Source organism: Phocoena phocoena, chromosome 14 (assembly GCF_963924675.1).
Source record: "Phocoena phocoena chromosome 14, mPhoPho1.1, whole genome shotgun sequence".
Taxonomy (NCBI): Eukaryota; Metazoa; Chordata; class Mammalia; order Artiodactyla; family Phocoenidae; genus Phocoena; species Phocoena phocoena.
In genome coordinates this window covers 26,215,055-26,241,986 of record NC_089232.1, presented here as the reverse complement: position 1 = coordinate 26,241,986, position 26,932 = coordinate 26,215,055, and the positions used below count along the sequence as shown (strand labels likewise).

Sequence of the window (26,932 nt, the reverse complement as noted above, 5' to 3'; positions counted from 1 at the left end):
GTAGTTGGCAGGCATAGGTGAGCATAGGTGAATAAACTAATTGTAATAATCTGATTTGCTCTGAGTAGGTGAAGTAGTCCAGTTTGAATCTCCTTTTTAAAATATCAGCACCTTCATTGCCTAAAGCGACCATGTACACCAAAGAGGATATGACTTGTTTGAATATGTTTAGTTTTGACTTTCGTGGTTTTTACATGTCTATATAAGTGACTGTCTCTGTTCTTTGTGGTTTCCCAAAGCATGTGCAGCCATCCTGGCTTTGAAGATTAATTTTGTCATTCCTACCTTTAAGTATATTACTGAAACTGACCATAAGGATTAGTAGTTAATTATAATGATTTTAACTTAATTGATGAAGTCTTAGAAGTTGAAAGGGACCTTAGAGAGTATCTTGTCACATTTTGAGTCAATGCAGAAATAATAGCTAACGTTTATATAAAGTGCATACTATGTACAATGCCATCCCAAGCACTGTACATTCCACATATGCCTCGTGGCTTAAGCCCTGGTGTCAGGTATGTTGCTTTGGGAGAGCACCAAACCACCAGCCACATCAGTGTGAGTAGGGAAGAACCAATGTGAACGTGAACACTAGAGGTAGCTGAGGGAGTGGCAGCACCATGCCTTAGTCTCCACAGACTCCTGCAGTCCTGGGAACATTCACTGAGTGCATCATTCTTGTTTTTACAACCTATTGTTAGAAAGTTCTTGTATGAGCCACTTTGCATACCTGTGACTCTGACTCATTGGTTCAAATTCTGCCTGTTAAGTCTTTTAACTTTTCCATATGGCAACCCTTCGTACGTTTCTAAGGCAATGATTTGCCTGCTTTTTCTCCCCCTCAAGTCTTCTTTCTTTGAAACCAAATACCATTTTCCTCCAGACTATTTCTCATGCTGAAGTAACTTTGTCTAGGAGATGTGCTCCAGTTTGTTAGTTTTCCACCTAGATTTTAGTAGGAGTGGTACTCAGAGCTGAACAGGACATTCTGGATGTAGTCTAAATGGTATAGAATATCATAGAACTTGTTCTGGGTGCCATTTATGTGTTATTCCAACTTAGGATTGTGTTACCTTTTTTGGCAGACAAATAAAATACTTATTGAGGATATTTGTTTTTTAAACTATCTCCATATGTGTATATGTATATGTGTGCATGCGTGTGTGTATTTGTGAATTAACTTTTCCATTTAGAAAATAAATTATCTTTTTCTGAGTATGCCACAGGTCACCTGTTTTGGGGATTTAAAAATATATCCACAAATGGTTTGATACTCTTTCCTTCAAGAAGTGGACCTTAATTCTCCCCTTGAGTGTGACCTGGACTTAGTGACTTGCTTCTAATGAAGACAGTGTAGCAGGTTTAACAGTGCATGACTTTTTATGGTAGGTCATAAAAGACATTGTATCTTCCATTTTGTTCTGTTTTGATCATTTGGCTCTGGTGTTGCCAGCTGCCATATAATGCGGCATACCTGTCTGTGAAGAGGCCCATGCAGCAAGGAGCTGAGTCCTCCTGCCAGCAGCCTTGTGAGTGAGTCTTGCAAGCAGATCCTTCAGTCCCCAGTCAGGTCATCAGATGACTGTAGCCTCAGCCAATGTCGTGACTGAAATCTCATGGAAAACCTTGAGGCAGAACCACCCAGCTAAGCTGTGTCCCAAATTCCTTTCCAACAGAAATGGATTTAATGAATGTTTTTTGTTTAAACCACTAAATTTTGTCAAAACTTAGATAACTAATACTCCCATAATCCCATTATCCAGTGGTAAAACAGTTAACATTTTTGTCCTGTTAGATTTCTATCTACAAAGGAGAAAATGTATATATTTACATACACTTATATAAATGTACAGAACATATATACATTTCCTCTTTTAAAACAAAAACTGTGATTGTCACTTGCGTGTCACTTGATATCCAAGGTCTTCTTCCTTTTACCTTTACAAGGTAAAATAAATGTCACTTTAATGGTTGCTGTATACTGCATAATATGGTGTGCTATCATTTAGTTATTCAGTCTTTTATTTTGAAAACTTAGTTTTCTAATTTCTCCCTATTATAAACAATGTCACAATGATGAATATTTTTGTAGCTATATCTTTTTTCTTTTTAATAGCTAATTTTGAGGGTAATCTAGAACTGGAATTTGATGTCGAAAAACAACATGTTTTGTTGAGACTTTTGTTACATTTTATAAAATTTTCCTTCAGAAAAGTTGTACTATTTTTCTCATATTTTCAGCAACACTGGGTGTTATTTTTTTTTCATCCTTTCTGATTTGAGAGGCAAGAAAATGAATGGTGTGTTATTTTATTTTACATTTGTTTGATTACCAGTGAATTGAACTTTTTAATGTTTATTGGCCATTTATTAGTATTCTTTAATGAATTGCCTATTCAAACCTCTTGCTTTTGTTTTTTTTCCTCTATTGAGATCTGCAGGTTTTTGTAATGGCTTCATAAGAACTCATATGTTAAATATCATAGACATCAATTACAGGAAAAAAATCTATAAAAAATACAAACATGGGCTTCCCTGGTGGCGCAGTGGTTGAGAGTCTGCCTGGCGATGCAGGGGACGCGGGTTCTTGCCCCAGTCCGGGAGGATCCCACGTGCCGTGGAGCGGCTGGGCCCGTGAGCCATGGCCACTGAGCCTGCACATCTGGAGCCTGTGCTCTGCAACGGGAGAGGCCACAACAGTGAGAGGCCCACGTACCGAAAAAAAAAAAACACATGGAGGCTAAACAATACACTACTTAATAACCAAGAGATCACTGAAGAAATCAAAGAGGAAATTAAAAAATATGTAGAAACAGACAACAACGAAAACACAACAACCCAAAACCTATGGGATGCAGCAAAAGCAGTTCTAAGAGGGAAGTTTATAGCAATACAATCCTACCTTAAGAAACAAGAAACATCTCAAATAAACAACCTAACCTTACACCTAAAGCAATTAGAGAAAGAAGAACAAAAAAACCCCAAAGTTAGCAGAAGGAAAGGAATCATAAAGATCAGATGAGAAATAAATGAAAAAGAAATGAAGGAAACAATAGCAAAGATCAATCAAACTAAAAGCTGGTTCTTTGAGAAGATAAACAAAATTGATAAACCATTAACCAGACTCATCAAGAAAAAAAGGGAGAAGACTCAAATCAATAGAATTAGAAATGAAAAAGGAAAAGTAAAAACTGACACTGCAGAAATACAAAGGATCATGAGAGATTACTACAAGCAACTATATGCCAATAAAATGGACAACCTGGAAGAAATGGACAAATTCTTAGAAATGCACACCCTGCTGAGACTGAACCAGGAAGAAATAGAAAATATGAAAAGACCAATCACAAGCACTGAAATTAAAACTGATTAAAAATCTTCCAACAAACAAAAACCCAGGACCAGATGGCTTCACAGGCGAATTCTATCAAACATTTAGAGAAGAGCTAACACCTATCCTTCTCAAACTCTTCCAAAATATAGCAGAGGGAGGAACACTCCCAAACTCATTCTACAAGGCCACCAACACCCTGATACCAAAACCAGACAAGGATGTCACAAAGAAAGAAAACTACAGGCCAATGTCACTGATGAACATAGATGCAAAAATCCTCAACAAAATACTAGCAAACAGAATCCAGCAGCACATTAAAAAGATCATACACCATGATCAAGTGGGGTTTATCCCAGGAATGCAAGGATTCTTCAATATATGCAAATCAATCAATGTGATACACCATATTAACAAATTGAAGGAGAAAAACCATATGATCATCTCAATAGATGCAGAGAAAGCTTTTGACAAAATTCAACACCCATTCATGATAAAAACCCTGCAGAAAGTAGGCATAGAGGGAACTTTCCTCAACATAATAAAGGCCATATATGACAAACCCACAGCCAACCTCATCCTCAGTGGTGAAAAACTGAAAGCATTTCCACTAAGATCAGGAACAAGACAAGGTTGCCCACTCTCACCACTCTTATTCAACATAGTTTTGGAAGTTTTAGCCACAGCAATCAGGGAAGAAAAAGAAATAAAAGGAATCCAAATGGGAAAAGAAGAAGTAAAGCTGTCACTGTTTGCAGGAGACATGATACTATACATAGAGAATCCTAAAGATGCTACCAGAAAACTACTAGAGCGAATCAATGAATTTGGTAAAGTAGCAGGATACAAAATTAATGCACAGAAATCTCTTGCATTCCTATACACCAATGATGAAAAATCTGAAAGTGAAAGAAAGCACTTCCATTTACGATTGCAACAAAAAGAATAAAATATCTAGGAATCAACCTACCTAAGGAGACAAAAGACCTATATGCAGAAAATTATAAGACACTGATGAAAGAAATTAAAGATGATACAAATAGATGGAGAGATATACCGTGTTCTTGGATTGGAAGAATCAACATTGTGAAAATGACTATACTACCCAAAGCAATCTACAGATTCAGTGCATTCCCTATCAAACTACCAATGGCATTTTACACAGAACTAGAACAAAAAATTTCACAATTTGTATGGAAACACAAAAGACCCTGAATAGCCAAAGCAATCTTGAGAAATAAAAGCGGACCTGGAGGAATCAGCCTGCCTGACTTCAGACTATACTACAAAGCTACAGTAATCAAGACAGTATGGTACTGGCACAAAAACAAATATAGATCAATGGAACAGGATAGAAAGCCCCGAGATTAACCCGTGCACATATGGTCACTTTATTTTTGATAAAGGAGGCAAGAATATACAATGGAATAAAGACAGCCTCTTCAATAAGTGGTGCTGGGAAAACTGGACAGGTACATGTAAAAGTATGAAATTAGAACACTCGCTAACACTATACACAAAAATAAACTCAAAATGTATTAAAGACCTAAGTGTAAGGCCAGACACTATCAAACTCTTAGAGGAAAACATAGGCAGAACACTCTATGACATAAATCACAGCAAGATCCTTTTTGACCCACCTCCTAGAGAAATAGAAATAAAAACAAAAATAAACAAATGGGAACTAATGAAACTTCAAAGCTTTTGCACAGCAAAGGAAACCATAAACAAGACCAAAAGACAACCCTCAGAATGGGAGAAAATATTTGCAAATGAAGCAACTGACAAAGGATTAATCTCCAAAATTTACAAGCAGCTCATGCAGCTCAATAACAAAATAAAAACCAACCCAATCCAAAAATGGGCAGAAGACCTAAATAGACAGTTCTCCAAAGAAGATATACAGATTGCCAACAAACACATGAAAGAATGCTCAACATCATTAATCATTAGAGAAAGGCAAATCAAAACTACAATGAGATATCATCTCACCTGGTCAGAATGGGTATCATCAAAAAATCTACAGGGCTTCCCTGGTGGCGCAGTGGTTGAGAGTCTGCCTGCCGATGCAGGGGACACGGGTTCGTGCCCCGGTCCGGGAAGATCCCACATGCCGCGGAGCGGCTGAGCCCATGAGTCATGGCCCCTGAGCCTGCGCGTCCGGAGCCTGCACATCCGGAGCCTGTGCTCCGCAACGGGAGAGGCCACAACAGTGAGAGGCCCACATACCGCAAAAAAAAAAAAAAAAAAAAAAAAAAAAAAAAAATCTACAAACAATAAATTGCTAGAGAGGGTGTAGAGAAAAGGGAACCCTCTTGCACTGTTGGTGGGAATGTAAATTGATACAGCCACTATGGAGAACAGTCTGGAGGTTCCTTAAAAAACTAAAAATAGAACTACCATACGACCCAGCAATCCCACTACTGGGCATATACCCTGAGAAAACCAAAATTCAAAGAGAGTCATGTACCACAATGTTCACTGCAGCTTTATTTACAATAGCCAGGACATGGAAGCAACCTAAGTGTCCATCAACAGATGAATGGATAAAGAAGATGTGGCACATATATACATATACAGTTTTTACTCAGCCATAAAAAGAAATGAAATTGAGTTATTTGTAGTGAGGTGGATGGACCTATAGTCTGTCATACAGAGTGAAGTAATTCAGAAACAGAAAAACAAATACCATATGCTAACGCATATATATGGAATCTAAAAAAAAAAAAAAGGTCATGAAGAACCTAGGAGCAAGACGGGAATAAAGACGCAGACCTACTAGAGAATGGACTTGAGGATATGGGGAGGGGGAAGAGTAAGCTGGGACAAAGTGAGAGAGTGTCATGGACATATATACACTACCAAATGTAAAATAGATAGCTAGTGGGAAGCAGCCGCATAGCACAGGGAGATCAGCTCTGTGCTTTGTGACCACCTAGAGGGGTGGGATAGGGAGGGTGGGAGGAAGGGAGGGAGACACAAGAGGGAAGAGATATGGGGATATATGTATATGTATAACTTTGTTATAAAGCAGAAACTAACACACCATTGTAAAGCAATTATCCTCCAATAAAGATGTTAAAAAATATATCTTAACTGTCATATATTGTCAATACTCTCACCAGTTTGTCATTTTTTCTTTCCTTTTCTTATGATGTATTTTGCAATATAATACTTTTAAGTTTTTATGTGGTCAAGTCTATTGTTTTCTTCTTAGTTACTGCCTTTGACGTTAAAGTTTAAAAAGACCTCTTACAGCCCAAGATTATAAAAACAGGCATTTGTTTTTCTTTCTCTTGCTTTTAAGGTTTTATTCTTTGTGTGACTTTAAAAGTTACAGGAGTCTGATTTTCCCCAAGTTTTTATCTGAATCCCCAGTAATAGTCTTGTTTAGTTTATTCCTGAGTGGTTATATATTTTGTTGTTATTGTGACTGGGATCTGTTTTCCCTTCGTCTGTTTCAAACTGGTTATTGCTATTTGAAAGAAAAGCAGTTGATTGTTGTATGTCTTGTGTGACTTAATTCTCACATTAGTTTTTTTTTTTTTTGCTTTATTTGCTTGAGGTTTTAGAAAATAATAGTTTCCTCTAAATTCTAATCAGTTGTAAGAGTTTTCCAATATCCAAACCTCATTTCTGTTTTCTTTTGTTGGATAGAAGTTCCAGAACAATATTGAATAATAGCAGTGATGGTAGTCACTTTTATGTTTTCTGTGTTTAGTGAAAGTACCTCTAATGTATCATTGTTAAGATCTGTGCTTGTCATTCATTTCAATAGACCATGTGGAGGAGGTACTTCTATTACTAGGATATTAACTGTTTTCATCAGTAACAGATGTTGAGTTTTCATCAAAAGCCTTTTTTAGCATCTAGTGAGTTAACCGTGGGATTTTTCTTTCTTCCTTTTAGTTTTAGTCATAGATTGGATAATGATGTCATCCTCACATTCCTAGAATAAACCCTTTTGGTCATGGTGTACTGTTGCATTAATTTGCTAATATGTTTGGAATTTTGTGTGTATTAATAAATTTAATTGGTATTATATTTATGTGTGCAGTTTTTGACAGGTTTTACCATCAGGGTTATGAAAGTGAATTGGAAGCTTTGTATTATTTTTAGCATAGAAATTATCTATTCCTTGAAGGTATGACAGAAATCAGTTTTAAAATTACATGGATTCAGTGCTGTTTGGGGGGAATAGTTATTAGACAACTGTTTCTTCCTCAGTTATTATTCAGGGCTTTTAATCAGTTCTGATAATTTTGTTTTCTAGAAAATTGCCCTTTTATTGAGATTTTCAAATTTAATAATGTAAAATTATTACGTGTATTCTTTTATACTTTAAATTCTTCTGTATCAAGAGGTTTTGTATCTTTTGTCTGATGTTGCTTTTCTGTGTGAATATTTTGGGAGGAATAGGTTTGATAGATGATTGTCTATTTATCTGTCCTTTTTTAAAAGACCCAATTAATGGATTTTAATTTTTAATTCTATTGGGGCTTGCATTCTAATTCATTAATTTTTGCTTTTAAATTTATTTCTCAGAATTTCTTTGCATTTTTAAAGCTCTTTAGTGTGAATGATTAATTTGTGTATTTTTCCCTTTTTTCTGCCTTAATAATAAAAGCATTTGCAACAGGAAATTTTTTTCATGGGATAAGCTTTGGCCCTGTCTTCTAGATTTTGACATATGAGAATTTAACTGAAATTTCTAAAGAGTTTGTAATTGTAGTTTTAATTTATTTTTTGCCTAAGATTTATTTTTAGTGTTTTACATATTCTGAGTAGATTTTGTATGTTTATTATTTTGTTAATTCTGAGTTTATTTTGTTATGATCAATGTGGCTTATACAGTTTCTCACTGAGGAAACTTACTGAGATTTTCTTCATTGACTATGTATGATCAATTTTGATAAGTGTGCCATGGACTTTTAAGAAGAATATGTATTATCTGTAAGGTATATGTAGTTTGATGTGACATATTTTATAAATTCCAAGATGTCATTGATTATAAGAATTATCAATTTAGTGACACTTCTAAGGAATAATTAAAATGTCTATTATGTTTAGTAAGCATTATAAGATGTATCCCAGTTTCAGATATGTGGAAAAAAATAATGATTAAGAGTCTTATCCTCCAAGTTCTTATTTTGAGAGTCTACTGTTTTTATTAAATTCTGAGAGAAGTGTACTAAAGTTTTGTTCTTTCATTGTGTTTTGTCTATTTCTCCTTGTATTTTTAATTGACTTTATATTTTTGTATTTCATTGCTTTATTATTCCATGTAAAAAGGTTCATGACTTTTTTGTGGAGTCTTTATTGCTTTACTAGTCTTGTAGAATTTAATGCTTTTTAAAAAAATTAATTAAACTAATTTATTTGGCATGTGGGCTCTTATTGGTGGCATGCGGGATCTAGTTTCATGACCAGGGATCGAACCCGGGCCCCCTGCATTGAGAACGTGGAGTCTTAACCACTGGACCACCAGGGAAGTCCCAGTGCTTTTTTTTTCTTAATACAGCTTTGCCACATCTGCATTCGTTTTATTTGCATCTACATGGTGGATTTTGCTGCCCCTCTACTTTCAGCTAATGTATGTCATCTTGTTTTAGGTGTTTCACTTATGAACAGGATTTTTAGCTTTTACCCAGTCTTAGGGTTTGCCTTTCCTGGGAATTTTTCTCTTTTATCATGATTATGTTTAATTTATTCCTGCCACCTTATTTTGTGCTTTCATCTCCTTTTTTTCCTTTTTGCTGTATTTGAATATTTCTTTTATTTATCTCCCCTTCATTCGTATGGAAATCTTACTATTTTTACTCTACTAGTGGAAACGTTTAAATTAAAAATATACATGTTTAAGACTCACAGATATAGAAAACAAACTTGTGGTTACCAAAGGAGAGAGGGAAGCGGGAGGAACAAATTAGGGATGTAGGATTAACAGGTATAAACTACCATGTATAAAATAGATGAGGCAACATGGGTATACTGTACAGCACAGAGAATTATAGCCATTATCTTGTAATAAACTATAATGGAGTATAAATTGCAAAAATACAGAATCACTATGCTGTACACCTGAAACTAATATAACATTGTAAAACAACTATACTTCAATAAAATATATATATATAAATGTTTAAACCTATTTATCAATGTTAATGGGGTCTCTGTGAAAGAAAAAAATAAATTTTACTACTTTTTTTTACTACTTTCTTCTCCAGACTCCATCCCCCAGGTATAGAAATCTATAGTTTTATAGATCCAGAATGTTTTTACGTAGTGAAATTTCTCTCTCTCTCTCTCTCTCTTTTTTTTTTTTTTTTTTTTCTGGCCACGCCACAAGGCTTGTGGGATCTTAGTTTCCCGACCAGGGATTGAACCTGGATACCAGCAGTGAAAGTACCAAGTCCTACCAAGTCCACTGGGCCACCAGGAAATTCCCTGAAATTTCTCTTTTAACTATAGAAATTGGCAGTAAACTTCTTCACCACATTCATAATAATTACTTTATACTTAACTGTTCTACTGGTCATTCACTGACCACTGTCTTCTTATTACTTCTTCCCATTTCTTAATTCTTTATTTTGATTCATTTTCCAATTGGTTGAAATATATTTTAGAGGATTTTTTTTTTCAGAATGTGGTTGGTATAATTTCTGAGTGATTGCTTGTCTTAAAATGTCTTTAGTTTCTGTTGTAGGGAAGTGTTATATGGTTCTGATCTTTTTTTTTTAATAAGTAATTAATGTTTCCCCCCCTCCTTAAGTTTTTGTTTTGTTTTGCTTTCATGAATTGTTGACATCTTGCTAGGTTAGGTCTGGGTGTGTGTGTGTGTGTGTGTGTGTGTGTGTGTGTGTGTGTGTGTGTGTGTGTGTGTGAAAGCTATATATGTAAATCTATATTAAATCCTTTCTGGTACTTAGTGAATTTCTCTGGTGGAAAGTCTCACATCTTCAGAGATTTTCTTCAATTTTTTTCTTTGATTTTGGCTTCTTTTTCATCTGATCAGTTCCCCCCGACTATAACTCCTAGTTGTAGCATGGTTTTAAACTTCCTTTCTGTTCTAAAATACCTAGAGATATGTCATGTTTCTACTAGACAGTGATTCTCAGTGATGGTGAAATTTGATGAGAAGGAGACCTTATGAGTAGTGGTCTTCCTCTGCTGATCTCTTTTTTTATTGGGGGTGGCATTTCACCATTCTATATTGGAATTTTATCTCATGAGAAGGAAAATCATTTGCTTTGGTTACGTAGCTTTGTCTGAGATGTGGGTACTGTGAAGTTGCACATCATTTTAGCCTTTGTTTGAAAAGTTGTTTGATACAAAATTGTATTCACTGCTGTCGGGTAGGACACAAGTGACATTACATCTTGATGTATCTTTCCAGAGAAAAGAAAGAAAAAACAAAAAATACCCTACCACTGTATAACAATGTATATTGGATCTCCTAAACTGTATTTCTTTTTATTTCTTTCATAATTTTCTGCTTTTTTTCTCTTAGTTTAGGGGAAATTTCTTGAGTTGATATTCTGTATGATATTCACTAGTTAGGTTTACTGCAGTTTACAGTGTGCTGGTTGCTATCTTCATTGGGAGTTTTGTTTTGGCAATTGCGTTTTTCTCCTCTAAGAATGTTCTTTTCATATTGCTCCGTTTTGTTTGTTTTCTGACCACGCCACGCTGTATGTGGGATCTTAGTTCCCCGACCAGGGATCAAACCCATGCCCCCTGCAGTGGAAGTGCAGAGTCTTAACCACTGGACTGCCAGGAAAGTCAGTTGTTCCTCTTTTATGATAGCCTGTTCTTATCAACGTGGCAGTCTCGAGTCCCACTGAGATTTTTTTGTTCTCTCCTGTTTGTGGCAATAGCTCTGTCTCCTGAGAGGCTGCTTGTCCTGAACACACGGATGGGTCCACTCCTTTTGAATTGCTGGATATTTTTATATCCAATGATTGTCCCTCTATTGTTTATATGTTTGAAGGGATATTTGCATACGTTCTGTAGCTGAAATAGGTTCTTTAGAAATTGTGTAGGCCTCTGTACAGTTTTTTATTCTGGAACAGGCTCCCTTTGGTAACCCAAAGCCTGCTGGTAGAACCCCCGCCCCAGTCAACCTAGTGCATCTGCCATCGCAGTGCCCTACTCCACTCAGCAGGCTTCCCTGCAGTCTCAGAGCTATGCTGTAACCATGGGCTCCCTCCAGTCTCTGGTGACACCACCAGAGACTCGAGTAGATTCAAATTTGTCCTCCTGCTTCAACCTCCAGCTCTCAGCCAGGGGCCATTTGTGAGGCTGGTTTGTGCTTGTGGGTTGCAGAATTGAAAGCAGGGAAGTTGTTTTGTGATCCACTCTGCTCTACACACATACTCTGCTGAAGGCTTCCAAAGCATAGGACCCCTCTTTGGAATCCAGGGGTGATATTTAGCCAAACTGGACCACTTGTGGTTGTCTAACCTTTCCCCCCACCCCGTGTATTTTTGTCTCTACCTGAAATACTTTCTTCTTAATCCCCATTTCCATCTGTGGAGATTCTATGTATCATTTACTTCCCAGCTTAATGCCACTTTTTTCCAGAAACTTTCTCAGATTCCCTCCACCATACCGTGATCACCCCTTTGTTGTATGTTCTGCTTTATAGTCTAGCTCTCCATATCTTTGTCACCCCCTTTCCATATGCATTATGAGCTACTTGAGTTTGGGAACCATGTCTTGCTTGCCTTTATATGGAGAAATATTAGAATGAAGAAGTTAGAGGAAGCCAGGTGTGAGTCCCCATTCAACACTTACCATGAAACTTTGGACAAGGAAGTTCCTTAACCTTTCTGAGTGGATGTTCTCCTCAAGAAAATGGGCATAACAGTAGTACCTACCTCATATGCCGTTTTGAAGATGAAATGAGATAACATAGCACAGTGAACATTGAGATAAATCTCAGTTTTGTTTGTGTACCCCTTACAGCACCTAGCTCACGTAGCATCTTATCCACACAGGCCTTCAGTTCATGGTGACTGAACGAACGCAGATCAGAGTGCTTTTCGCAGAACTCGCTTTTGGGTTGAGTCAGTGGCAGAGCCCAGGAAAGAATCCAGGGTTCCTGAGTATCTTAGACACGTTCCCACCTGTACATGCTGAGTAAGTGGGTCTTCACGTGCCTTTCATAAAGTGTCTAGAATCGAGGAGGAGGGATTTGTTTGTTTTTGTTTGTTCATTTGTTTGTTTAACAAACTGTAGCCCTGCTATAAGAGAGAGAGAACTCGGTTTGGTTGGTTGGATTTTCAAATAATCAGTTACTTTCTTGTCTGGGTTGAAGTTTTAGAAAGAAATAGCCACAAATGGAAGCTCAAAAGAGAAGCAACATAGTGTTACGGTGGGAATATCTGATTCCAAGTAGAGTTTCAGATGGTTGTTGATTGTTAAGTCCTCCTCCAACATGCTCCACAAACCCACCAATCGGCGAATGTGCTAATTCTATGGGTGGTTCTTCCTCTGCTGTTCTTTGGTATGCTGAAGGTGGCATGTCATCTCCCTCTGTCAGGTTCTTGTCTAGTAAGGTAGGAAAATCTCTTCCTTGATTATGTAGCTTTGACTAAGCTGAGGGATGTGATTATATGTTTTCAGTGGAAGGAAACTTTTGTAATTGCATCTCTCATTGATTATTACACTTGTGGGCGGGTGGGTAGAAGGGCGGTAAACACTGTGAAGTAAATATGCCTTCTAGGAAATTCTCCTCTTTCATAATTTACCTCTAGGCCTCCACTGCCCCCAGTCTTGGAAACTTGCTGGATATGATGTACCAGGAGCCAGCACGATGGTGCTACACATTCCAGACATTTTCTTTTATGAGCCGCCTGAAGGTACAGTTGGAGCCCTTCCCTGAGAAACTCTTAGAGGCCAAGAAGGCAGTACAGATCTTTGAGAGGTCTGTATACAGCGACAGGTAAGACCCTGAGCCCTCTATCAGTCACAGGCTCTGTTCTTAGCGCTGCATGTTTTCTCCTCTTGCTCAGACTCTGCACTGCTCTTGTCATTGAAAATGATACTTGAAAAAATTGGCTTTTTAAAGACAACACTATACAGATTTGTTCAGACTTATAATTTCACAGTTACCATATATGTCAAGAAAGGAGACTGTGTTTTTCATAATCTGAATGCATTTAATTTCTCACATTGGCACTGAATATGTTTCCTTATTCTTTCCTAGCATAGAAGCAGGCGGGTAGCTACCTAGTATAACCATTACATGCTAAAAGGCACAGAATAGACACTTAAGTAGCAGCATATGTTCTAGCAAACCAAATGAATCAGTGGTTGGTTATCACCTGGGAGAAAAAAGCAGTCGGAATTAAAATGTGTTCCTAAAATGATAGGAGAAATAAATTTATCCTTTTTTAAAATTCTTCAAGAAAGGATTTCTGAGTAGAAATAGCAGATTTGTAAAATTGGCTTCTATCTCGGATTTAACCTTTTTTGACCCTCTGTTGTGTGGCAGGGCTTATTGTTGGCCAGAATCTGTAAGAGACATCCAATCTCTTACAGGTCGGACGAAGAGCTTCATCCTGACCACCTGAGGGAGTAAGATGAGGAGTCACTTTTAATGAAAGCTAGCAGATAGCTTGGGAATTCAGCCCATCTGTTCTAGAGGAGCTAGTCCATCTATGCTCTGGAATTCCTGGTTCTGCCACAAAACCTGTCTGTCACTTGTGGATAAGCCATTTGAAGATGAAGTGAGGGTGCCTTAATCTGGACATCACTGAGGGTTTTTTATCTGAAGGTTATGAATGACCTCTGTCAGTGTGAAATGGTGGCATGATGGTCTATCTTAAGCCCCTTGAGTTATCAAAATGAAAAATGTTGCATTTTTATTGTCCAGTCACTTCTGAAACCACTAGATTGGTTACCCATTTAATTCCAAATTAGAAAAACTATCTCTGCTCCTTAGTGCTCCCATAAAGCCTCCTGGAGGGAAAAAAATAAGGATACATTTGTAAATGTATTGTGATTTTTTTTTTTTAGACATTACTTAAAAATCATTCAAGATATGTAAAACAAACCCTATAGACTAGGCATTCCTTCTCTGTGGACCCCAAGAGAGAGCCTACTCTTTATAAAAGCGAAATATGTGAATTATAAATGGTTGGGCTATAGATTTTAGTTCTTTTTCAGCTGTTGGATATACTACTACCTATTTTCCTTTCCCCTCTCCCAAGCCATGCCTCTTGAATTAGGAAGATGAATTACATATTACTACCTGCTTGGAAACATTCACCATCTTTTTTTTTTTTTGGCCTCGCTGTGCAGCATGTGGGATCTTAATTCCCTGACCAGGGATCGAACCCGTGTCCCCTGCAGTGGAAGCTCTGAGTCTTAACCACTGGACCGCCAGGGAAGTCCCTACCATCAGTCTTCTGATTTCCAGCCCTTTAGTGAGATAGACATGTGAGAGACCCCTTAGAAATAGAAATACTTGGTTTAGAAGGTACAAGACCTTGGGACTTCCACTCCTTTAAACATTTATCCATTTATTCATTTGCTCAGCACAGATTTGTTGAATGCCGCCTATGTTTAGGCACTGGACAGCAGCAGTAAGCAGAGCAGACCCAGTCCCTGCCTTCACGGTGACCTTAGTCTAACAGGGAACTTTGAGACTGCACGTGTGCTCATGTGTGTTATATGTGTTCCAAAGGAGGAACATGGCTTATTTGGGAGAGTGGATGACAGGGAGGGAGAAATCTAAATCTTTTCTGTTTGAGTTGAAAGAAAATAATAGCATGTGGTTTTAGAGCAGGGAACTTTACGCCTAGGTCCTTAAGCTGGTTCTTCCCTGCAGCCCCTGCATTCGGGCTGCAGGGTTCCCTCCCCTCAGCAGTCAGCACCACGGCCTTCTATGCCCTCTTGCCCCTTCACCACCAGCTCTGGAGAAATAAAGAAGTGCTCATCTTCAAAAAAAGGCGAGGGCCCTTTTATAGGACTTATTAACAGATATTTACTTTCTCTTTATAAGATCTTAATTTCCATGTTACCTGTGAAGAAGCTGAAAACATTTTTCAGATACTGAAATAGAAATTCACCTCTTTTCTTTGTTGCCTTCGGCTAGGCTGTAGCTAAGCCATTCCAGACTGGAAGAGTTGACTTCTGGAGCTCCCAGATTAGTGTCTTCATAGCCTAATGATGAAGTAGTTACAGTGACAGCTAAGGTGTCTTGAGTACTGTGTGCCCAGTCACTCTTGTAAGCACCTTGTAAGTATTACGTACAGTCCTCACAACTCTGTGAGTTACGTTCAACTGTTATCTTTGTACAGAGGAAGAAGCAGGCTGAGAGTTTGATGTCTTGCCCCTGGTGACACAGCTAGTGAATTTTGAAGCCAGGCCAGACTCAGGAGTGTGACTCTGCAAGCCATTCTCTTATTGCAGCACTCGCAGCCTTGCGGTGTATACTTCCCTGAGCCATTCATAGATAAGGATTCTGAATTTCATTTTCCCAGAAGTAGCCAGTTGCTGAGCGTTGCCTTAGAAACTGGAGTTCATTGTTCAGGATGTAAATTGTGTTTTGTATCAAGATGCCTGAGGTTTGAAAGCAGAACTGACCCTCCTGACATGATGGTTTCTAGTTAACTCTTATTTCCCATTCGCCAGATCCTCCTTTAGTTATGGAAGTAAGCAAGGGGCAAAACTAGTTTGATTTTTAGATTTAGCTTTCTTGTATCTGGATTAGAAGCTCAGAGGCGGAGGAAGCAAGAGCTTATATGTGCTTGCTTTGGAGGAGAGTCTGCTTTCTTGGTAATACTGCAGTTAGTAGGAAGTGCATTTACTGCTCCATAGGTGACACCATTTCAATACATTTCCTGCTCTACTTCTCAAGTAGGCAAAAGGTTGGCTCAGTAGCCTGGAGACTCAGAAGGCTTGAGTCCTTAAATTAAAAGTGGTGGGTGCTTTATACTAGATTGGCTTTTTGTTTGGGGGTTTACTTGCAGTAGTAATAAGGAAACCTTAAAAGTTTGAGTTTACATGCAAGTTTGAGTTTACATGCACCATTTGCTATGTGTTTTGACTGGTTTCCAGCAGGGAAAATTGTTAGCGACCAATGATATTCTCTTTCAGTGTTCCTTTTCTTCCAGTGGATTAATCCATCCAGAGAACTGTGATTTTGGCCTCTAAAGTCTAAATTCTATTCTCATCTTAGTGTTGAGCAAGGAGGGAGAGACATAGGTGAAGAATTCAGATTTCTTAAAGATGGGTGAGGAACTAGAAAGGTTAAGTGTCACCTATACTTCAGTTAAAAAAGAAAAAGAAAAAAAAGATTGATGAGGTGCTAGAAAGGTTAAGTGGTTTGGACAGACATGGAACAAGTTGGTTATTGATTCTTTTTTTTTTTGCTTCTCTCTTTCTTTGGCCTTTCATTCCATTTCCCATTCTCCTCCCCTCTCCCCATCCTACTTACATTTCCAATCAGGTATATCTTTGCAAAGACTCTTTTTGAAAATGGTTCCCTCAGTGACATCGAATGGCACATCTATCAGGACTGGCATTATTTTCTCCTGCAGGAGTTTGCCAGCCGGCTCAGATTACATGGCTTCATCTACCTCCAGGCTGCTCCCCAGGTAACACAGAATTTAAAGCCTTAGACTTTAGGGCCATATGAAACTTAAGAGCTGATGTTCTCTGAGCCCCTGATTTTCCAGTTGGAGAAAGTCGATTGTGGGTATTACCTGGAGCACAGAGAGCAATGGATGAGTACCCTCCCATCCTAGCGTGAGCACCCACAGGCTTTCTGGGCAGAGTGCTAAAGCCAATGACTGTGCGTAGAAAGTGTCCTTCTTGATGTAGCAACCACATAGAGAAAATTGGGCTTTATGTTTATCACCAGGGTCTGCAGGTTCGACCCTCTGATCAGCTAACCTGTAGCCAGTTGCCTCAGCTTTTCCTTCCCTCTAACTGGGTCATCAGAGTCTGTGATGGTCTTGATGGTTTCCTGAATAGCATGTCAGGAGGAGGAAAAGTGTTTCCTCACCTCATCCTGATACCATCCGAATTTATAGTCTCCTTTTGAACCTTAAGGGTGCCACTGGTAAGGCAAGATGGACTGTGGAAGTTGCATCCCATGACCCTCTGACTTGGACCGTGGAGCCAGCCCAGCACACAGTAGGGTGATGTTATGGCAGCAGCACTGGAGTCTCTGGAGACAGCAGTGGTCCTTAGCTCTGCCAACAGGCAGTGACCGTGCGCAGGCCCTGGAAACCTTTCCCCAGAGGGGTCCTTGTCTGTCAAATCCAGTGTCTCAGGCTAGTGATCTCTAAGGGCTCTTCTGGAGTGGGAGTCAAGGCAGGGGTTATTTTTTGAGGGATGTGTTGTTCTCCCCTTTTTAGACAAATATCTGACATACAGTCAAATGCCAGATATACCACATTATCTTAGGAGGGAAAGCTCCCTTCAGGCTAGAGGCCGTGCTTTTAGAGACAGGACTGAGTTTTGTGGAAGGGGGAAGGCTGAGAGCAGATTGACTGATCAGAAAATGGGTGGGAGAGCCCCAGTTGCACAGGCTCACAGGAGCCAGAGGCGAGAGGACCGGATGGAAGGGCCTGACCAGTTTGAATGCCTTGGGTGTGACAGGGAGCAGGTATTGGGGCTCTTTGTGTCGGGAGCTTCTGAAGATCGTGAGGCAGAAGCTAGATCATAGGAGGAAATAAAGAGATTACACGGAAGTAAATAGGGTCTCAGGTTTAAAGTGAAACTTAGCTAGAGATGCAGTGGAGCCAGAGGGCTGAGAACCTTCTGTGAAAATAATGAAGCTAAAAGTAGCTGCCTTGCGTATTTATGACTTGCACAGTAGTCTTCATTGCCTGGGAGCAGGGATAGAAGAGGCCAATTATGAGGGTGACTGTACTGTAGGGGCAGGGATTGGTGTCAGTGATTAGGGGAAAAGGAGACCCCTGCCAAAAGGATGGTTTGAAGTAGCTGAGTGTCGGGTTCAGGGTGAGAGGAGAATCCTGGCCCCCAGGAGGGCTCATGGATGAGTAAGAGCATTGTGGACTTGAACTGAGGGAAGATTGTGGTTGGATTTTGAAGAGGTGACAGGTTTCCAGTAGGAGTTCATGGGATGGATAGTTGAAAGCAGAAGTAGGTTGAGGGGCTAAGCATTAAGAGAAGAATTGAAAGTACTGACCTAGCCTTTTCCCGGCTCCTAACCTAAGCTAACCTAACCTAACCTGCTGGGACACTGGGACCCAGCAAGGGAAGGAAGAACGTCTTCCTCACTTCTCTGTGCACTTGGAATGACTTTGTGAGAAGAGACAATGATGATGACAGTGGTGGTGGTGACTGTTATTTTTATGGTGTGGCTGATACATCTTTTTGGAGAGACGAGCTGAGGTATTTCAGCTGGGGTAGAATAAGGGTTGAAGGATTACTGCAACTTGATGGTAGAAAAAAATAGCTTATTCATTTTGATATTGAATGGGGATTTTGGTGCTATTTTGATGGCATTAGAGCCAGGAACCAGGAATGTCGATATCCTTCCCCTGAAGTCACCACTGACCTCTTCTGTGAGACCCAAAGGGAACTATATCTAAGAGAGAGCCGAACAGAAGTGAAAACATCTCTGTGTAGAAAGCTGTTGAGCAAGTGCTCAATCCCCCGGCAGATGCTACGTTCAGAGCTCGAGGGATGGGCTCAAGTAGGGCCTTTTGCTCCTTCCCACCTACCCTCCCCTAAATTGTAAAAAGCAAGCGAGCCAACAGTAAAAAATCAGAAGAGAAATGGCTGGGCCTCAGTGCCCCATGGAATCGGGAAGAGAGAGTGCAGCTGGCCCGTGTGCCTCCAAGAGCCAGGCCGTGTTTGCAGTCTGGACACAGCGTGCTGCAAAGGCCTGGGAACAAGTGGCACCTGGATGCTGGGCTTGAGAAGCACAGCGGCCAGACCCACTAGCAGTCACTGTCCAGTTGCTGTCTCTGACTTCAAGCAGTCCGAACAGCAGCTCTTCCGGCGGTGAGGATGCGGCGGGCAGGGGAATGAAGGGGCAGCTGCCATTTCCAGCTGCACTGCTTTCCTATTCACATTCAGTATGTCCTCCCCATGAGGACTGAGGTAAAGAGGGACCAGACTAAAGCACTGTCTGCACAGGTTTTTTTTTTAAAGAACTTGTTGTAACCATATCAGTAAAGCAACAATTATGCCAAATGCTCAAAATAGAAGTTTACCTAGGCTTCTGGAGGGAAGAAAAGTTTGCTCTATTAAGCAAATTAACAGTGCAAAGGGAAATGATAGCCCAGTTTAGCAGGAGAGACTTTAGCATCAATGTTTGCCTGCCAGCAATGAATGAATAATTATAGCTTTTATAAAAAGAATTGCTCTGCCCTGTGTATAATTGAAGCCATAAAGCCACATTCTAAAAAATACGCATTTTCATTAATTCTGATAATATTTTTCTCTCAGGAAAACTAGGTAGCTTTGCTATATTTAGAAATCCTGAAGCTACCTTGCTGGCAGGAATGTGAATTGGTCAGCCTCTAAGGAGGCAGTTTGGCAGCGTATACTAGCAGTGCACATACTTTTGACCTATTAATCAAGCTCCTTGGAATTTACTCCATAAATATGCTCCCACGTAGGCAAAGTGGTTCGTGTGCAAGGCAACATTGTTTACAATAGCAAGTTATTGTAAACAACCCAGTAGTCATCAGTAGGGACCGGTTGAATAGATTATGCTCCATCCATGCACTGATCAATTCTGAAGTCATGAAAAAGAACTAGAAAGTACTATACTGACATGTAGCGATCTTCAAGACATATTGTTAAGTAAAGAAAAATAAGAACTAAGTACATGGTAGGAGACCTTTTATATGTATGGGGTTTTTTTTAAAAGGTGGGGTTAGGAATGTGAAATGCGTGAATCTTTCTGAAAGTATACAACAAGTCACTAACATCTGTCATCAGTGGGGTGGAGAACTGGGTATCAGGAAGTCAGTGGTGTAAAGATGTGTGATGGGCAGGCAGGGGAACAAGGGGAGACGTCTGGAAGCAGTCAGTGATGAGGATGCCAGTAGGGGCAGGATGACCGAAGGAGAAAGAGGAGGTTCAGAGCGAAGGAAAGCAGAAATGGAAAAGAGTCAAGTAGGAGCAAAAGGCCGATAGAGGTAGACTAGGTCAGAAATGAAAACGTTCAGTGAGTATGTGCAACAAATACTTATTGACCACCTGCTCTGCCAGGCCCTGCGCTCAGCCCTGAACCAGATGGACTCCGGCCTGCCTTCTGGGTCTCCCCCAGTCACTGTGCCCTTAGAGCACCCTGTGCAGACCTCCCTCTGTCACCTGATACAGCTGAAATACCACTGGGGGTCTGTGTTTGTCCAGGGCCTAGCGTAGCGCCTGGCTCGCAGAGTGGTGCTGAGTAAGCTGGTACCAGAGATAAAGGCAGAGCCCTGCCTCTTCCGGGAAGCGCCTCTGACTGCCTAAGCCCAACTGCTGCCTCCCTTATCTGACCGCTGCACTTAAGATCCAAACCTCCCAGTTCAGCACTTGATTTGCTATTTTGTGTATGTTGTTTTACTTGTTATCTAACTAGATTATAGAATCCCTAGGACAAGGACTTCATCTAAGTTTAGAGCAGTTCTTAATTCAGGGGAAAGAGATGAAAAGGGGTAAGTGCTAAAAATATTAACATGTTAGATCTGTGTTAATCAGTTTGAAAAGTTGGACATAAGATCATAAATGAAATGTGTTTATATGATTTTCTTTCCTTAGAGGAAAGATGGGACAAGAGGGAAACAGCAAAGACTCTGCATCTTTAGGGCTATTGTACCCTACCTTTGGGGATAAAGTTTACATCTGGGAATAAAGTTTAAATGTTTGAAAGAGAGAAGTCCTAAATCAGTGGGTTAATCTACTTGTTCTTCCCAGGACATTGAATAATAAGGCATTTGCCTGGGAGAGAGAGGAGGGAAGGCAACTCAGGCAAAGCAAACATTCAGAGCAAAAGTTTTGAGATGTGAAAGAGCTTGATCTTTCAAGGAGGTCAAATCTGGCTGAAGCCGTGGGTCCAGGGGAGGAAGGAGCTAAGGAAGTTGAAAGTGGAGAGTTAGGAGGGGTGGCCAGACTCTGGGAATGGCCTTGTATGACCAGTAAAGGAGAAGCTGACATTCCCTGAGCCACTGTGCTTCAAACTTTCTGATCAGAGTGAAATTATGCACACTCTGGAAGGAGTGGAGGATGGAGAGTTAGTCTCAAGCCTCACTTTTTTTACTTCTTTACCTTTGACCTGTGCAGAATTTGCATTGTGCCCCGGAGTGAGTGTTTGGTACGATATGAAAGAGATGTTTCAAAGTACTTACCCTTTGGTAAGTATGATGTTCCTCATACTTCCTTGAATCCGGGCTGAAGGCAATAAGGACCCTGGGAGGTATTTCAAGCAAGGAGAGTAACACCGTTACAGTCAACCCTCCATATCTGCAGACACAGACCCCACTGATGTGGAGAGCCCACTGTCATTTCTTACACATAAGGGACTTGAGCAGCCTTGGATATTTGTATCCTCAGGGGGTCCTGGAACCAACCCCCCCTTACCACAGATACTGAGGGACAACTGTATATTGCAATACTCTGGAAGGGTGGACTGAGCAGGAAAACTGGGAGGAAAGACAGCATTTGCCAGGAACTTGATGGGCTCCCTCTGTAAGTCTTCACAGCGACCCGTGGGATTGATGAAGGGGGAGGAAATGGAAGCCCACAAAGCTTGCCCCGCTGCTGCCTGGTGAAGACGGGAATTTAACCCTGGACTTTGAGACTTTAGGGCCTATGCTCTTTCCACATGCTTCACCGCTTCCGGGAGGCAGGGAGCCAGAAGGCACTTGCTCGTAGTCCAGGTGAGAGATGATGAGGCCTGACCAGGGCAGAGGTGAGGAGAGTCAGCTGAAGAGAGATTAAAGAGAGTTCGGTGACTTCCTGGATGCGGCTGGGAGGAGGAAAGAAAGGTTAATTCCAGGTTCCCAGGGTAGATGGTGTCTGTTATTAACCTGTGATTGAATAAAAAAAACAAGGCAGCAGAAGCAAAGTCGTAGTGCTAGTGCCCAGGATAGACATGGCAAGTGGGTCTGAGAGCACCCCAGCTTTTGTAACAGCTGAAATAACCAAAGAGCTCAGCAGATCCTGGGGATTGTCTTTCAGGTTTGTTTGAAGAGACTACACCTGAGGGCCAGGGAAGAGGAGAAAGGAATTGAGTTGGCGTATCTTGAGCAGCTTCATGCTCAGCACGAAGCCTGGCTTGTCCGCAAAACAACCCCGTAAGTGGAGAAGAGAGCAGCAGTGGGCAGAGGCCTGCCTTCCTGCAGCTGGTCATTAAAATACAGGAAGTTCAACATGCAGCCCCTTAAGCAGGTTCAGAATGTGCTGGAAGTGGTTGGAATTGTCAAGCATTATCCAAGTCAGAAATTTAATATTGGATATAATCTATATATTCCAATAAACTTCTGATTAGATTCTATTTCTCCAGCTTTTTTGTTTTTTGACATTCCCTGACTGACCATGGTGATTGATTATGGTGACATAGTTGGCTCAGGGTAAAGGGCTGTGAAAAATTTTAGAGAAATTGTCAATGTACTCAGTTGACATTCCTAGTTTCAGCCTTTCCTCCCTTCAGGCTTGGTGTGGTGTCCATTTAAAATGTTTGAGGCTCTGACCTTCGGTATCAGTCTCAAGACCAAAGAGGAATTTCAGCTTCATCTTCCCAGCCAACTTTATGGGAATTCTTTTTTTAAACTACTGTTTACATGAAATTTCCTTAAGAAGGTATGTGACCTTAGATCTGTTCTGAATTATGAAGACTGGTGAGTATGTGAAACCTGCCATCTTTTTTCTGTTCCCTAAATGTCTGTGCTTCTTATAGGCTCTACTCTGAGGCTCTGCTGAACATCCCAGTGCTGGTATTGGATGTCAACGATGATTTTTCTGAAGAAGTAACCAGACAAGAAGCGCTCATGAAGAGGGTGGGGAAGACCTTAACTCCTGCTTTCTAGTAGATTTCCTTTTTTGCACTTTTATTGCTTCAGACTTCAGTATGGGCCCTGTGCATTGTGCCTCAAATGGCACTTCACACTCCAAAGCCTGTGGGGCCTTGTAGAAGTTAGTAATATGATCCCTATTCTCTAATATTTTGGGCCAATAACTATTAAATACTTGACTTGTAATATGTGCTTTCCAGCTGACTCTCTCCTCTAAGGTATTCTAGAACTAGGGAAATGAGACTTCTGGATTCTATCCAGCTCTGCCACTTGATACTGTAGGACCCTGCGCAGGTCACATTTCCTTTCCATACCTATTTTCCCTTCCTCACAAAAACTCATGGGCTTGGCTACATTTGCATTATGGATGGACTATTGTGTGGTCTCCTGAAAATGTGAAATTAACTTTTGGTTTTTCTCTTGCCCACAGGTAAACACCTTTGTAAAGAATCTATAACCAGTACCAGGATGTTCTAGCTGTGATCTGGGCTCTCTGACTTTTTGAAGCCAGAAGAATACCAAGTCACCCACCTTCCCATCCCCACTCCCATCTCCTTTTACACCTAGAGTGCTCTGACATTCAGGGGTTAGGTTTCTATTACCCTTAAACCCTGCCTTTGTCTTCCTTTATATCTCAAGGACTTCTTAAATAGAGTCTACATTTTTGTGGATTTTGCTATCCAGTTGTTCATTTATTTCAGCGTGTGTCTACTGGTGCCTGCTCTGAGCTCCCCTCCAGACTGGCCATTTTCACGTGAGAAAAGTCTTTGCTTTTCTTCTTCTTGAATCCTTCACCAGCCAGACTTCCCTGTGTGTTCACCGGCTCCTTCTGACATGCCAGGGCGGGAACTGCTTCTAGGACCCCTAACCAAGCTCTACCTTAGGCATGAAGAAGGGAAGTAAAGTGACTCAGGAGTGGGTGGATGCTCAAGTGTGAGTCCCCAGAGCCAGGAAATGGAGCCCAAACTCCAGGAAGCTCCTCTGTCTCCTCCCACCCAGCACTCTTGGTTTGGGGGATGGGCTGGGGATTTAGACCTTTGTCTTAGAGCTGAAGAACCTGGATGAAAGAAAGGGAGGGAAGGAGGGAGAGAACAAACCATGAGCCTAAAAGTTCAGCATCTGATATTTAGGGTTCGGTCATCCTGGCACTCTGGCCTGCTCCAAACACCTGACCCAGTGAGTTTCAGGTGACCTTAATGGAGTGAATCTGTCTGTGCTGGAAAGAAAGAAAATAACTTTTTGTGCTGCACTTCAAGCTTCAAGGACAGTTTATTGTTAAGAGAGAAAAATACATGGCCCTATAGAATGGAAGTGCTTCATTGAAAGAAGACTGCAGATCCACGATTCACCGGGATCGGAATTCCTGCACTGAGCCCTTGACAGTTGCACAGGCCCGCAGGAAAATGAATGAGCTTGGGACCCAGAGTGTCCCAGGAGACAGAAACCTGTGTTTCCCTTGATGCTTGGGAAAACGAGTGTGAGACTGGTTTCTAACAACTGTGGGATGTTTTGAAATCGCACGGCATTTCTTTATCCTACTTTAAAAAAATTTTTTTTTTTAATTTATTTTTGGCTGCCTTGGGTCTTCATTGCTGTGCGCGGGGGCTACTCTTTGTTGCGGTGCGCGGACTTCTCATTGTGGTGGCTTCTCTTGTTGCGGAGCACAGGCTGTAGGTGCACGGGCTTCAGTAGTTGTGGCTCGCGGGCTCTCTAGAGCATGGACTCAGTAGTTATGGCGCACGGGCTCTAGAGAGCAGGCTCAGTAGTTGTGGCGCACGGGCTTAGTTGCTCCGCAGCATGTGGGATCTTCCCGGACCAGGGCTCGAACCCGTGTCCCCTGCATTGGCAGGCAGATTCTTAACCACTGCGCCACCAGGGAAGCCCCTATCCTGCTTAAGAAAATGTTAACAGCTTTACTGAGATGTAATTCACATACCATACAATTCACCCATTTAAAGTGCAAAATTCAGTAGTTTTTAGTATAGTCATAGGGTCGTGCAACCATCGCCACAATCAATTCTAGAATGTTTTCATCACCCTCAGAAGAAATGCCACACCAGCTGCTGTCACTCCCCCACAATCCCCACCCACATGCGCCCCACCCTGGGCAATCACCAGTCTACTTTCTATCTCTACTGATTGGCCTATTCTGGACATTTCATATAAATGGAATCACATACTATGTGGCCTTTTGTGACTGGCTTCTTTCATTTTAAGGTTTTCAGGCTTCATCCAAGTTGTAACACGTATCAGTACTTCATTCCTTTTTATGACTAAATATTTCGTTTTGTGAATATACCACATTTTGTTTATCTGTTCATCCATTGATGCACACGTGGATTCCATTTTTTGACTATTAAGAATAACACTGCTATGCAAATTCATATACAGGTTTTTGTGTGGACGTTATGTTTTCATTGCTCTTGGGTATATACCGAGGAACGGAATTATTGGGTCAAATGATAACTCCACGTTAACTGTTTGAGGAACTGCTAAACTTCCAGAATTCCATGTTACATTCCCTCCAGCAATGTATGAGTGTTCCACTTTCTCCACATCCTTGCCATCTATCATTTTGATTATAACCATCCTAATAGGAGGAGTGAAGGCGTATCTCATTGTGGCTTTGATTTACATTCCCTTAATGGCTAACTAGGTTGAGCAAAACTTTTCATGTGCTTATTGGCCATTTGTATATCTTCTTTGGAAAAAAATGTCTATTCAAATCCTTTGTCCATTTTTTCCAATTCCGTTATTTGACTTTTTATTGTTGAGTTGTAAGGGTATATGTTCTGGATACAAGTCCTTATGTATATGATTTACACATATTTTCTCCCATTCTGTGGGTTGTATTTTCATTTTGATAGTGTCCTTTGAAGCACAAAAGTTTTTTATCTTGATGAAGTCAAATTTATTCTTGTCACTTATCTTGGCACCATGTCTAAGAAAGTTTTGAATAACCCAGGGTCACAAACATCTCCTATGTTTTCTTCTAAGAGTTGTATAGTTTTAGCTCTTACATTAGGTCTGTGATCTTTTTTTTTTTTTTTTTTTTTGCGGTACACGGGCCTCTCACTGTTGTGGCCTCTCCCGTTGCGGAGCACAGGTTCCAGACGCGCAGGCTCAGCAGCCATGGCTCACAGGCCCAGCCGCTCCGCGGCATGTGGGATCTTCCCGGACCTGGCACGAACCCGTGTCCCCTGCGTCGGCAGGCGGACTCTCAACCACTGCGCCACCAGGGAAGCTCTATGTGATCCATTTTGAGTTAATTTTTGTGTAGAGTGTAAGGAAGGGATTCAACGTCATTCTTTTGCATGTGTATATCCAGTTATTCCAACACCATTTGTAGAAAAAACGTGTTGAAAATCTGTCCCACTTGTTCTTGTGTTTATTTGCTGCTTCAGGCTTTGGACAAGACCAGGGATGAACACAGGGTATTAGGTGTGTTTTGGAAACTCAGTGGTTTTGGTCCTTTAGCTCTGAGGGGCCTGAATGTTTCATTCCCATTTAAGTTTCCAGGAACCACTAATGTAGAAATCACCTGTAAACCCAGAGTAAGAGCACTAGGCCCCCACCCTTCATTCATTTATTCAATCATCAACAAATA

The 26,932-nt window shown here is 40.7% G+C and overlaps 1 protein-coding gene across 4 annotated transcripts in view; it reads left to right on the top strand.

Moving 5' to 3' along the window:
* DGUOK (deoxyguanosine kinase) overlaps window positions 1-23,993 on the top strand; it is a 36,158-nt gene extending 12,165 nt beyond the window's left edge. Inside the window, exons 3-7 of one of the 4 annotated variants that reach the window (XM_065891138.1) lie at window positions 13,090-13,277; window positions 16,791-16,938; window positions 22,493-22,608; window positions 23,211-23,310; window positions 23,756-23,993. In XM_065891138.1, the coding sequence (XP_065747210.1) occupies window positions 13,090-13,277; window positions 16,791-16,938; window positions 22,493-22,608; window positions 23,211-23,310; window positions 23,756-23,782 (579 nt within the window). In that variant the 3' untranslated portion in view covers window positions 23,783-23,993. Of the gene's footprint in view, window positions 1-13,089; window positions 13,278-16,790; window positions 16,939-22,492; window positions 22,609-23,210; window positions 23,311-23,755 lie in introns of those variants that run through there. The other 3 variants (XM_065891141.1, XM_065891140.1, XM_065891139.1) reach the window with 3 other exon arrangements.
* Window positions 23,994-26,932: the final 2,939 nt, after the last annotated feature.